Raw genomic sequence first — 12,592 nt, forward strand, 5'->3', positions numbered from 1 at the left:
GTGGAAACCTCAGAGCAGTTGCATAGGCAGAAAAAAGGACTTCTTCATTATTAAGGATTACGATGTATAGGTAAGTTCTGTTTTTGTTTTGAAATTTTGACTCTCATAAAGCATATGAAAAGTACACAGAAGCTAAAGAAATTTTGGTTGGCAGTTACTTCTAGTTATTTTTACCAAAACTTCATTGAAACTCTTATTAGTTAATGTTTAGGTAATATGCTTGATATTGTTTAAATAAGGTGCTTGGCTGCTTGACTGAATTTTTAACAAACTGAATAAATCTAAATAGATGACTTAGTGTTATGAAAACATATATTTAAATAAGGAAGTGTTTTTGTTTTCTCATGTTTAACTTCTCAGAAAACTGATGTGTGGTTTTAAAATGTAATCAGAAAAAAATTCCTTTGTTGTTTTAAAGTTTTTCAGGGTTCTGTATTTCTGCTCCTGTCACAATATCACTTTAGCTGTTAAATACAAAGTGAATTCTGAAGTCCTATTTAAGAAAGCAAAAACTGCATTTGTCTACCTTTTATATACTATGATATCATTACTTTCAAGCAAGTTTTTGTTGATACTTAAGAAAAAATAGTATTTGCCTAGTTTTCTTTTCAGTTAATAGCTGTTTATCTTTATATACTTCGAAGTTAAAAAGCAAAAAATTGTAGCACAATCTAGAGTCAGATGGTATAATCTCAAAATTATATAATTTGAAATGTTTGTGCTTGCATCTGTGAGTATATTGTTCATTTTGCTTTCCCATGAACACAAAAAAGTGTGATACAAATAAGTCATTTTAAAAGAGAAATAAATGAAGTATGGATAGTTGGCCAAGTCAAATGTAGTTGAGTTTACTTTAAATCTCCTGAACTTTAGGAAGGAGGAAATCCAATCAAAATTCAAAAATTTTTAATAAAATATGTCTACAATTATATGCATTTAAATATATATATAAAACAATAAAAAATGGGTGGTAGGAACTTCCCTGGTGATCTAGTGGTTAAGATTCCATGCTCCCAATGGAGGAGTTACAGATTTGATCCCTAGTTGGGGAGTTAAGATCCCACATGGTGCAGCCTTAAAAAAAACAAAAATGTGTAGCAGCTTAAGCTTTAAAAAATAAGTATTAATTAACAAGTAATAATATATGAAAATAATAAAAATAATTTCATATTCATACAAGGGATAAGAACCTATTAAACTAGGATAAAATCTATGAAATAGCATATATTGTATGCTCTCATTTATGTGAAAAGGAATCACAAAACTGTATTTACTCACTGACTTACCTCTGAAAAATATACATATGAAAATGTCTAATGAGAAATATAAAATATTAATCATGTTTGTTGTGTTACAGTGGTGAGCTTATGAATTATGTTTTCCCCATTATTCCTAAACTTTTTATAACAATGTGGGATTGCCCTAATGATCACAATACAATTTGAAATGATTTTACTGAAACATTTTTAATTTTGTGAAGAAATTCCTCTGATTAAAAAAAAAGTATCCTCATAAATAGCTAAATGTCTTTCAAAGGAAAATAAAACTTGTAAACAATGCAAATAATGAAAGTGATGTACAATTTCAGAAAGCCTTGAATCAATCTAATTTCTAAACTGATCCATCCTTATACTCAATAAGACCCAAACTTTACAGTTACAAAAACAAAAAAAAACAACAAACAACAGCTCTTCTTTGGAACTTGGTTTCTATGCAGCATACTTTAAAATATTTTCTCTCTTAAAAATAAGCTGCATCTACAAATAATCAGCTTTTATTATTAACCTAAAAGTATATAACTAGTAATTAGTTTTGCTCATTGGTTGGTTGATTTTTATTGTAAGAAGATAATCAGTGTCACTATGCCAAACTGGTGAATTTTGAGAATAACAACCTTTGTTCATCAGTTTGAGGACCCATGACTAAGAAACAATGTCCCTGTCAACCTGAGTAAACAGAATTGTCAGTGGAAACGGGAAAGTTGTTACTCAAATGGCATGGCTAATTTAAAAACAGCAAATTTTTATTTTGACAAGACAAATGCCTGAGTTTAATGGTGGAAGGAATTAATTAAAACTTTCAGTTTCCTTTTACTGGAATATCCCCATCAGCATAAAGACACACCCTACTATCTTCAATTTAAAAAAATAAATAAATAACTCAAGCTTCACTATTTTCCAGTTCCTCCATATGCTCTGAAGGAGCAATTGGGTAGGGGAAGGGATATGAAAGTAATGTTTTCAGGTAATTCTAGGTCACTCTTAGGTAAAATAATCAGGTAATTTTTTGATACTTTTGGTTGACAATTCAGTTCAGTTCAGTCGCTCAGCTGTGTCCGACTCTTTGTGACCCCATGAACCGCAGCACGCCAGGCCTCCCTGTCCATCACCAACTCCCAGAGTCCACCCAAAGAAAAAGAAATGCAAAAAAGAAAAATGGCTGTCTGAGGAGGCCTTACAAATAGCTGTGAAAAGACAGGAAGCAAAAAGCAAAGGAGAAAAGGAAAGATATACCCATTTGAATGCAGAGTTCTAAAGAATAGCAAGGAGAGATAAGAAAGCCTTCCTCAGCGATCAATGCAAAGAAATAGAGGAAAACAATAGAATGGGAAAGACTAGAGATCTCTTCAAGAAAATTAGAGATACCAAGGGAACATTTCATGCAAAGATGGTTGACAATGGGGTCTCTTGAATGGTTTGTGTGTTAGTTGCTTAGTCATGTCCGACTCTCTGCAACCCCATAGACTGTAGCCCACAAGGCCCCTCTGTCCACAGGATTCTCCAGGCAAGAACACTGGAGTGGGTTGCCATTTCCTTTTCCAAAAGGAACTATAGAAAGAAAGAAAGTGAAGTCATTCAGTCATGTCCAACTCTTTGAGACCCCATGGACTGCAGCCTACCAGGCTCCTCCATCCATGGAATTTTTCCAGAGTATGGCAAGAGTATTGGAGTGGGTTGCCATTTCCTTCTCCTTAAATGGTTTGATTACTTGCATATAAACTCTAAGACCTCTTTTAGGTTGTCCTCTCCTAAAGGTTGCAAAGATGGTATGTTTCTTTTTTTACCTACCTGGTCACCTCTCTCTGAAAAGGGAAATCCTATCAGGGGACCCAGGAATCTGGGCAGTGGAGTTATCATGATATAATTATTATTCTTTTCAAATCCTTAAGTATCCCAGATTTTCTCAGGTCCTCTAAGAGAGTGTGTTTTCCACTGGATTACATGAAAAGTGTGAAATTAAGTTTGGGAAATAGGATGAAGATTCAAATTTGGAATTTAGCATGTAGTTAAGGAAAGATTAAGGTAAATGAGAATATCTCAGCTCAGGAACAGACATGTCTTAGAAGGACTCCTCCCACCATAACAAGTCTTATTTCCATTTTCTTCCTTTTTGTTCATGCTCATGTTATGATTAACTGACCACATAGATGTGTCAGTCAGTCAAAAGACATGGGGAAAAAAGCTATAACTGTCAGAAATACTTTCCAAATTCTGCCTGTTGATTCAATTCTGGTTTGTGAATTGCCATTTTAATTTTCAAAAACCATGCTTAAAATTGTAAACCATTAGGCAAAGGATATATTTCTCAGTAGAAATTAGGCAAGTAGATACCAACTTATTTTTACAGTAACAGAGCCCAAAATGGTGCTTTTAGAGTACAAGATACTACACATTAGAGCCTCAAGCCACAAGCTGAAAGAGTTACCCAATGGGCCAGACCAGAATGGTTAAATAAAAAGGAATGGTCAAGGGTGTGAAATATTGCTAAAAGTCTATGAGACATGTGTACCCCAAAGTTCATCACAGCACTGTTTACAATAGCCAGGACATGGAAGCAACCTAGATGTCCATCGGCAGACGAATGGATAAGAAAGCTGTGGTACATATACACAATGGAATATTACTCAGCCATTAAAAAGAATGCATTTGAATCAGTTCTAATGAGTTGTATGAAACTGGAGCCTATTATACAAAGTGAAGTAAGTCAGAAAGAAAAATACCAATATAGTATATTAACGCATATATATGGAATTGAGAAAGATGGTAACAATGACCCTATATGCGAGACAGCAAAACAGACACAGATGTAAAGAACAGACTCTTGGACTCTGTGGGAAAAGGCAAGGGTGGGATGATATGAGAGAACAGCATCAAAACATGTATATTATCATATGTGAAATAGATCGCCAGTCCAGGTTCGATGCATGAGACAGGGTGCTCAGGGCTGGTGCACTGGGATGACCCTGAGGGATGGGATGGGAAGAGAGGTGGGAGGGTGGTTCAGGATGGGGGATGCATATACACCCATGGCTGATTCATGTCAATGTATGGCAAAAACCACTACAATATTGTAAAGTAATTAGCCTCCAATTAAAATAAATAAATAAAAACCTAAAAAAAAAGGTCTATATCTTATCATCCCTTAGAACGTCATGAGAGCCTTAAAGCAAGGACAATTGGCCATTTTATAAGTGTCCCCACTGTCTTACAGAGTGACATAATAAGTACTCCCTATCTATTGATTTTTTCCCAACATTTAATCAATAAACATTCAATTTAATGTTTCTGCCATTCATTCTTTGTAAGAGTGCCCACAATATCCTAGATTGATTAATTAGTTAATTTAAAAGAGCACAGACAAAAAAATTAAGAGACAACTTGATACCACCACTTAATCTCTGTTTAGATCAGTTTACTCATCTGGATAACGGATAAAGTGGAGTAGGTATTCTCGCAGTTCCCTTCTACAGATAACGTTCTGTGATACTGCAGAAGGTTATCACTCTTACAAAATGTCATTACAAAAAAAAATAAAATGATACCTGCAGTTAAAGTTGGGCTTTACCTAAAAGAAGAATATAACATTTGCCATTTATTGAAGGCAGGCCAGAGTTCTAGATACTTTACAAATAGAACCCCCTTTAATTTTCACAACCCTTTGAGGCATGTGATTGACCCTATTCTATGAATGAGGAACTAAGGCTTAGAAAGATTTTTTTGTCACTAACCCATGGTCACATTGTGTGTGTCTGGATACAAAACTCGTGATTATCATTACTGTACTAGATTATCTTTCTGTATTACTTGTAAAATAAAATAGAAGAAAACTGAGTAAATAGATCCATTTATCCAGAAGATGGAGAAGGATCTCTTAATGGCTCTTCATGCCCGCGCTAGAGGCCTTAATGTTCACAGAGTAGACAGGGCCTCACTTCCACCACCTAACCCACTTCTCACTGTACAGATACACTTAAACACAGACCATCAGAAACTTCAGGGGACACAGTGGAGAACTAACCGCAGTCAGTCCCTCCCCTCATGACTTTGATAGGCTGCATGCTGACAATGGGCCGAATGTCAGACAATAACTCTAGTTGTGTTAACACAGTTTTAACTTCTTTATCCTCATGACCTGGAGGTAGGTACCATTATCTCCTCTATTTTGCAGACAAGGTAATAAGGAGAAGTAAGGTAACTTCCCAAGTTCGTGCAGCAAGTAGATAGCAAAAATAGAACTCCTGCAGCCCAGCTTCAGAGTCTATGCTCTCAACTGTGGCTCCTCTCATAGAACTTAATCTACCAGGAGGGGAGGGAGGTGATGTGGGAATGGGGAGATAAGAAAAATGTAAGCAGACAGACATTCTTACGGGAATAAAGTATTTGCAAAAATTTAGTGTGTAGTAGATGTGAGAGAATCTACCAAATAGAGTGGTTATGGAGTGAAAAGGAACCATCTATGCAAAGCAGGGGAAAGGACAGAACACCATGAAGGTGATCAGGAAACGCTGATTCTTCATTCAATGACAAAGGATAAAACTGAAGTTCATAGAAGTGATTTGCCTAGTGTCAAGTATCTTTGCTGATCTCTTCAACAGTGTTTTCCCCCACACTATGTAAACTGCTTCCCAAGAAAAGAGATATATCTGCAGCATTTTTACTAAGTTCTGAGGAATATATTCTACTGTGTAGGTTTCAAAAAAGTTAGTACCATAGACCTTGGAACGCTGCTCATTTCATATGACACAGAATCCTCCTGGGAAAATGATAGAGAATCTCAATTTTTTTCCTCTGCTTCTTTAGAAAATCTGGGCAAGAAGCCACTAGGATTAAGTTCTGAAAGGTTTGAGTACAAGATGTTGTTTTTAAAAATATACTGATGCAACTAAATATTACTCAAGAGCATTTGAAACAACTAATCTTGGGTTTGGTCCATGATTCATTAAAGCTACTTCTTTTCCCTATGAGAACAATTATCATGTACTGGATATAGTTAAATAGAACTAACCATGAAGAATACATATGAGGTTCTGACTTCAGTCTACACTCTTTCCAAGTTATGGGTGATAACACTTAACTAGTAGCTCTGAGAGAATAGTTCAGTCAATTTCCAGATTCTCTATTCTATCATGCCCACTAACTTATTCCATCCAGCTTGTGCTGAAATGTCTTTCTTGCTTTAGAACCTACACTGATACATTTTTACTTAACTTGTACATTTCTTTTTTCTTTCTTCCACCCCATCATTCACTGTACCTCCTCTGTCCCCCCACAAGTAAACAATGTTAAAAATCTAGTATATATGTTTCCACACAAATTAAACCAGATTGTCTCATTGGCAATTGTTAGAATTTTTAAAATTTGGGTCTATAAAGAATAATAATCAACTCAAACATGGTAGGATAAACACATTTAGAGCACAAAAAAAATGCTTCCTTGTGCTTCTTCAGAGTGTGATATACCAAATTTCTCACCTCACTGGGACATGCTTTGTAGAAACAATGAAACCAGAAATATCCTGAAATTCTCAATTTGGTATTACAAATCATATCACATTGATTTAGGAGTAAGAGCTCCTAAATACTACACTCTTATTTCCTATAGAAAACAAATACATATCTGGTTTTATATAAGGGTCAGTATATTTGACAAAGCAGTAAGTTAAGGTTTTCAACATTTCATAATGATCTTATAGGAGGATTGTCTCCATTGTGCTTGGACTTCAGGAAACAGAGAAGAAACTAGGATGCCTTTACTAAAAATCGCTCTTCTCTGCCTTGGAGCTATTCTGATCTAATTGTATCCAAAACCTTTGTTCCACAAAGTGTGGTCCTTGGATCACTAACATGAGCATCACCCTGGAACTTGTTAGAAATGTAGAATCTTGGGCCCAATCCCAGATTCACTATTTAAATTTGCATTTTAACAGGCAACTCATATATACATTGAAATATAAGTACTCAACAAACCAACTGAAACTAAACAGCTACAAAGTAGTTCCCCAAGTATTATTCAAAATGGAAAGAGAGTTACAGCAAGACATATTTCTGTGTATTTACATATGAACGAGCATGCCCTCTAAGCTGGGTGTGCAGTAGCTCTCCCATCCCTTTCCTGCAGAAACACTGAAGGACTTAGGCAAGTCAGGACTCACAGAGGAACATTTTCTTAACTGAGTTCCAGGAACACTGTGCTCCTCAACGTTAGGTATTTCAGAAAGAAATGTTTCTGCACTCAAATAAGCCTGGGGGACACTGTTACTTAGTCAGTTCAGGCTGCATAAGAAAGGAAGAAATGGGAGAATTGGGAAATGTGTAGAAAATGAATGGGTTTTTTTGGTCATTTAGCAGCTGGAATTTAAATATAAGTTTTTCTCTAAGACTTCTTACCTTTTTTTTCTACCCTGACAAGTAACAATAATATGTGTGGCAGACTTCTGTAGATCCAACCAGGCTTATAAGCAATGCCCAATGCACTCTTTGTAAACTCCACTCAAAAAATAAATATATAAAAGGAAAACACAAATGAGTGACAGCAATGTTACGGTGGAATTATGCTTTAAATTGTGTATAAATAATTTCAAAACTCTGATGCTTTAACTATTACTTGTAACGATCTGCTTGCTATTGTTGCTGTTGTCATTAATGATAACGCACCACTGCATTCTAATACCTAGCTGAGAATTGCTTTGGAGAAACGGCATTGAAACTTAAACTGAATGGGTTATTGAGTCCTTTTTTGTCTCTGTGAGTTCAAGTCCACCCTCACTGTCAATCATTCTTTGAAAGTTTGGTAATTTTGTTATTGCAGTAAGTTGAGAATCATAAAAGATAAACAATTTTAACAGCTTTACTGAAATTTAACTATATATAATGAAGTTCACCAAAGTGTACAATTCAGCGGTTTCTAGTATACTTACAGGGTTGTACAACCATCATCAAAATCAAATTTCAGAACATTTTCATCATCCTAATAGACAGATTTAATTTTTAAAAAACTGATTTCAAACATACATTTTTAAAAGAGCATTTTGACAATAAAATATCACATGCTTGACATACATACACTACCATGTGTAAAACAGCTAGCTAGTAGGAAACTGCTATATAACATAGTTTGTTCAGCTCGGTGCTCTATGGTGACCTAGAGGGGTAGGAAGCGGGTATGGGAGGGAGGTCCCAGAGGGAAGGAATACATGTATACACATAGTTGATTCACTTTGTTGTATAGCACAAATGAACACACTATTCTAAAGCAATTATACCCCAATAAAAAGTAAAATATCACATGCATATAGTATCATGAATATTTCTTTGCAATTTGCAGAAAGATGGCAAAATAATGTTGGTGCCAATAAAGGTTAAATATTATCTTTAGGCTTCCTTTGTGGCTCAGCTGGTAAAGAATCTGCCTGCAATGCGGGAGACCTGGGTTCAATCCCTGGCTTCAGAAGATCCCCTGGAGAAGGGAAAGGCTACCCACTCCAGTATTCTGGTCCGGAGAATTCCATGGACTGTATAGTCCACCAGGTCGCAAAGAGTCAGAAGTGGTTGGGCGACTTTCACTTCACTTTAGTTTAAAAAAAAAAATTTTTTTTTAAGGAAACAATAAACAAAAAAGAAAAAAATCTAGTTTTTAAAAACTAAATCTATATAGGAAAAATACTATTTGGAGGAATACAAACAAGCAAATCTTCAACTAAATGGTTATTTCTTGCTCTGAAACTACTCTGGGCTCAATGACTCAGTAGCTACCTACACTTTCTAGAGTTCAGATGGAGTACTAACACGGGGAGCAGTGCCCTCTAGAGTACATGCTAATCTTTCTCTAACATTAATCAGCCAAGAAGACATATATACACTATATATATGTATGTATGTATATTAATACATTATATATCATATATATTTATATGTTTATACTTTATAAAGTATAAGTAAAATATAAAGTATTAATATATTATATATCATATATATATTTATATATTTATACTTTATAAAGTAAAATTAAGTCCTGTGTCAGGACTTTCTCTGTTACAGTTGTCTGTGCTGAAACACCAGGGACATGCGTTTCAACAGTGGTAGAGTCAAGAGAACATGACTCCCGTGACTTGGGTTTGGTGATTCCTAGAGAAGTAGTCTTAAAATATCAGCATCTCAAGTCCCAAAGTAGCTTACTGTTCTGTCGTTTCAGATCACTGAGGCAGGCTCACTTTTGCAGACCGTGTCACTGTGTACCACAGCGCCACTGTGCCTGTTTGCACACGGGAAAGGTTCCAGCATCTCAGTTATGAAAGCAGAACCTACCTCGTGGGCAGCTGTACAGTCCCAGCAAAGCTGACTTTCCTTATAGAAGCACATATAGTAAGCTTAGCAGCACTGTGCTGAATCGCTCAGTCACGTCCCTCTCTTTGCGATTCTACAGACCATAGCCCACCAGGCTCCTCTGTCCATGGGATTCTCCAGGCAAGAATACTGGAGTGGGTTTTCATTCCTCCTCCAGGGGCTCTTCTAGACCCAGGGATCAAACCCGCATCTCTTATGTCTCTTGCATTGGCAGATGGGTTCTTCACCACCAGTGTCACCTGGAAGGCCCAAGTTTAGCAGAGCAGTAACTTCAAAAAAAAAAAAAGGCCTTTAAGTCTTTAACTGACTCTGTCACTTGAAAAGTGAAAGTGAAGTCGCTCAGTCGTGTCCGACTCTTTGCGACCCCGTGGACCGTAGCCTACCAGGCTCCTCCATCCATGGGATTCTCCAGGCAAGAATACTGGAGTGGGTTGCCATTTCCTTTTCCAGGGGACCTTCCTGACCCAGGGATCGAACCCAGGTCTCCCGCATTGCAGGCAGACGCTTTAACCTCTGAGCCACCAGGGAAGCCCGACTCTGTCACTTAGGAGTCATCAAATACCTTCTGTTAATAATTATACGAGTCTAACTCTATTACTGAATATGGAGGTATATTCTGAGTAAAGGAAACCCAGCAAACTTTACTGATCTCAGTAGAGCAGTATTCCTCAAACCCTCCTCAGCGGTCTACTCCATTCGACTAACCAGACCGTCTGCTTGAGAAAAATGAAGCATGCGTGGGACAATTCAGATAAATCATTTCCTTCCTTAGTCTAAAATAAGTTAAATATCAAACAAAGCTCAGAAACAAGCATCTGGAAATGCTTACTTTAAAATAATGGGAGCAAGGCTGTATTAGACCTCTGATTAGAAAAGGAAGAACTTTGATTTTCTTTTGATAAGTCTTCCACAGTCAAGTATTTATTCCCCTAAAAGGGTCTTTGAAACCAGCCTGACTTATGAACAAAGACTCTTGTTTTTGGTATATGTCACATTCTTTTATAGTCTTTTCAATATTAGAATCAGTTCCTGCTTCTAGTCAATGCCTTTCTTAAAAGATTTCTTGAATATGTTGAACACACAGAAACCAGAGTAATGGGGCCAGTCTTCTGAAAATAAAGACATTATTCACGGAAAGGAAGGTAGAAGGAAATGTGGAAAAGAAGGAAGGAAAAACCTAGGTAAGGAAGGAAAGAAAGAAGGAAAAATCCCACCTTCATGAAGCTTCTAAACCAAAACAGCAAATAAGCAAATTTTCAGAATAGCAAATAAGAACAGTCTCAGCCTATAGCTGTGAACTGGTTGGGAAAATCTATCTACAATGAAATTATGATGATCTTGGTCTCATTATATCATGCCATAAGTAATAAATTAGCTATGAAGGGCCACTCCTACTCCATTAAGCCATCAATCAATTGTTTAAATCATCATACACCCAAGCACCTAGCATGAGTAGTCACTTATGCTGTTTCATTCATTTCACTATTGTTGCCTCTTTAAAGCATAGGCTAGTAAAAGAAGTACAGAAAACAATTTGTATTTTTTTCTATTTGTAAGCCACAATAAAAGATCATTTCTTCTGGGTCATGGTTTATTGCATTTTTAGCCTCACACATAGAAATTCTTTCACTTAGGACAATGGTGCGATTACATGTATTTTGTTGTTGTTTTTTGTCACCAAGTCATGTCCGACTCTTTTGCAACACCATGAACTGTAGCCTGCCAGGCTCCTCTGTCCATGGGATTTCCCAGGCAAGAGTACTGGAGTGGGTTGCCATTTCCTTCCCAAGGGGATCTTCCTGACCAAGGAATGGAACCCATGTCTCCTACATTAGCAGACAGATTCTTTAGCCCTGAGCCACTTGGATTACCCTTACAAGTGTTTAGTAACTATTAATTGATGGCTGCCTAAATTATACATACACACAGATTTTTTTAAATTTTTTTTCATTTATTTTTATTAGTTGGAGGCTAATTACTTTACAATATTGTAGTGGTTTTTGTCATACATTGACATCAATCAGCCATGGATTTACATGTATTCCCCATCCCGATCCCCTCTCCCACCTCCCTCTCCACCCGATCCCTCTGGGTCTTCCCAGTGCACCAGGCCCGAGCACTTGTCTCATGCATCCAACCTGGGCTGGTGATCTGTTTCACCCTAGATAATATACATGTTTCGATGCTGTTCTCTTGAAACATCCCACCCTCGCCTTCTCCCACAGAGTCCAAAAGTCTGTTCTATACATCTGTGTCTCTTTTTCTGTTTTGCATATAGGGTTATCATTACCATCTTTCTAAATTCCATATATATGTGTTAGTATACTGTAATGGTCTTTATCTTTCTGGCTTACTTCACTCTGTATAATGGGCTCCAGTTTCATCCATCTCATTAGAACTGATTCAAATGAATTCTTTTTAATGGCTGAGTAATATTCCATGGTGTATATGTACCACAGCTTCCTTATCCATTTGTCTGCTAATGGGCATCTAGGTTGCTTCCATGTCCTGTCTATTATAAACAGTGCTGTGATGAACACTGGGGTGCACGTGTCTCTTTCAGATCTGGTTTCCTCGGTGTGTATACCCAGAAGTGGGATTGCTGGGTCATATGGCAGTTCTATTTCCAGCTTTTTAAGAAATCTCCACACTGTTTTCCATAGAGGTTGTACTAGTTTGCATTCCCACCAACAGTGTAAGAGGGTTCCCTTTTCTCCACACCCTCTCCAGCATTTATTGCTTGTAGACTTTTGGATAGCAGCCATCCTGACTGGCGTGTAATGGTACCTCGTTGTGGTTTTGATTTGCATTTCTCTGATAATGAGTGATGTTGAGCATCTTTTCATGTGTTTTTTAGCCATCTATATGTCTTCCTTGGAGAAATGTCTGTTTAGTTCTTTGGCCCATTTTTTGATTGGGTCATTTATTTTTCTGGAGTTGAGCTGGAGGAGTTGCCTTTATATTTTTGAG

The 12,592-nt window shown here is 36.8% G+C and overlaps 1 protein-coding gene across 1 annotated transcript in view; it reads left to right on the forward strand.

Moving 5' to 3' along the window:
• The window catches only part of LOC110150945 (transmembrane serine protease 11D), a 52,470-nt gene continuing 39,878 nt past the window's right edge, over positions 1-12,592 (forward strand). Inside the window, exon 1 of the mRNA XM_020914027.2 lies at positions 1-70. Coding sequence (XP_020769686.2) covers positions 63-70 — 8 coding nt within the window. The 5' untranslated portion in view covers positions 1-62. The remainder of the gene's footprint in view (positions 71-12,592) is intronic.

The sequence above is a fragment of the Odocoileus virginianus genome, chromosome 29 (assembly GCF_023699985.2).
Source record: "Odocoileus virginianus isolate 20LAN1187 ecotype Illinois chromosome 29, Ovbor_1.2, whole genome shotgun sequence".
NCBI lineage: Eukaryota > Metazoa > Chordata > Mammalia > Artiodactyla > Cervidae > Odocoileus > Odocoileus virginianus.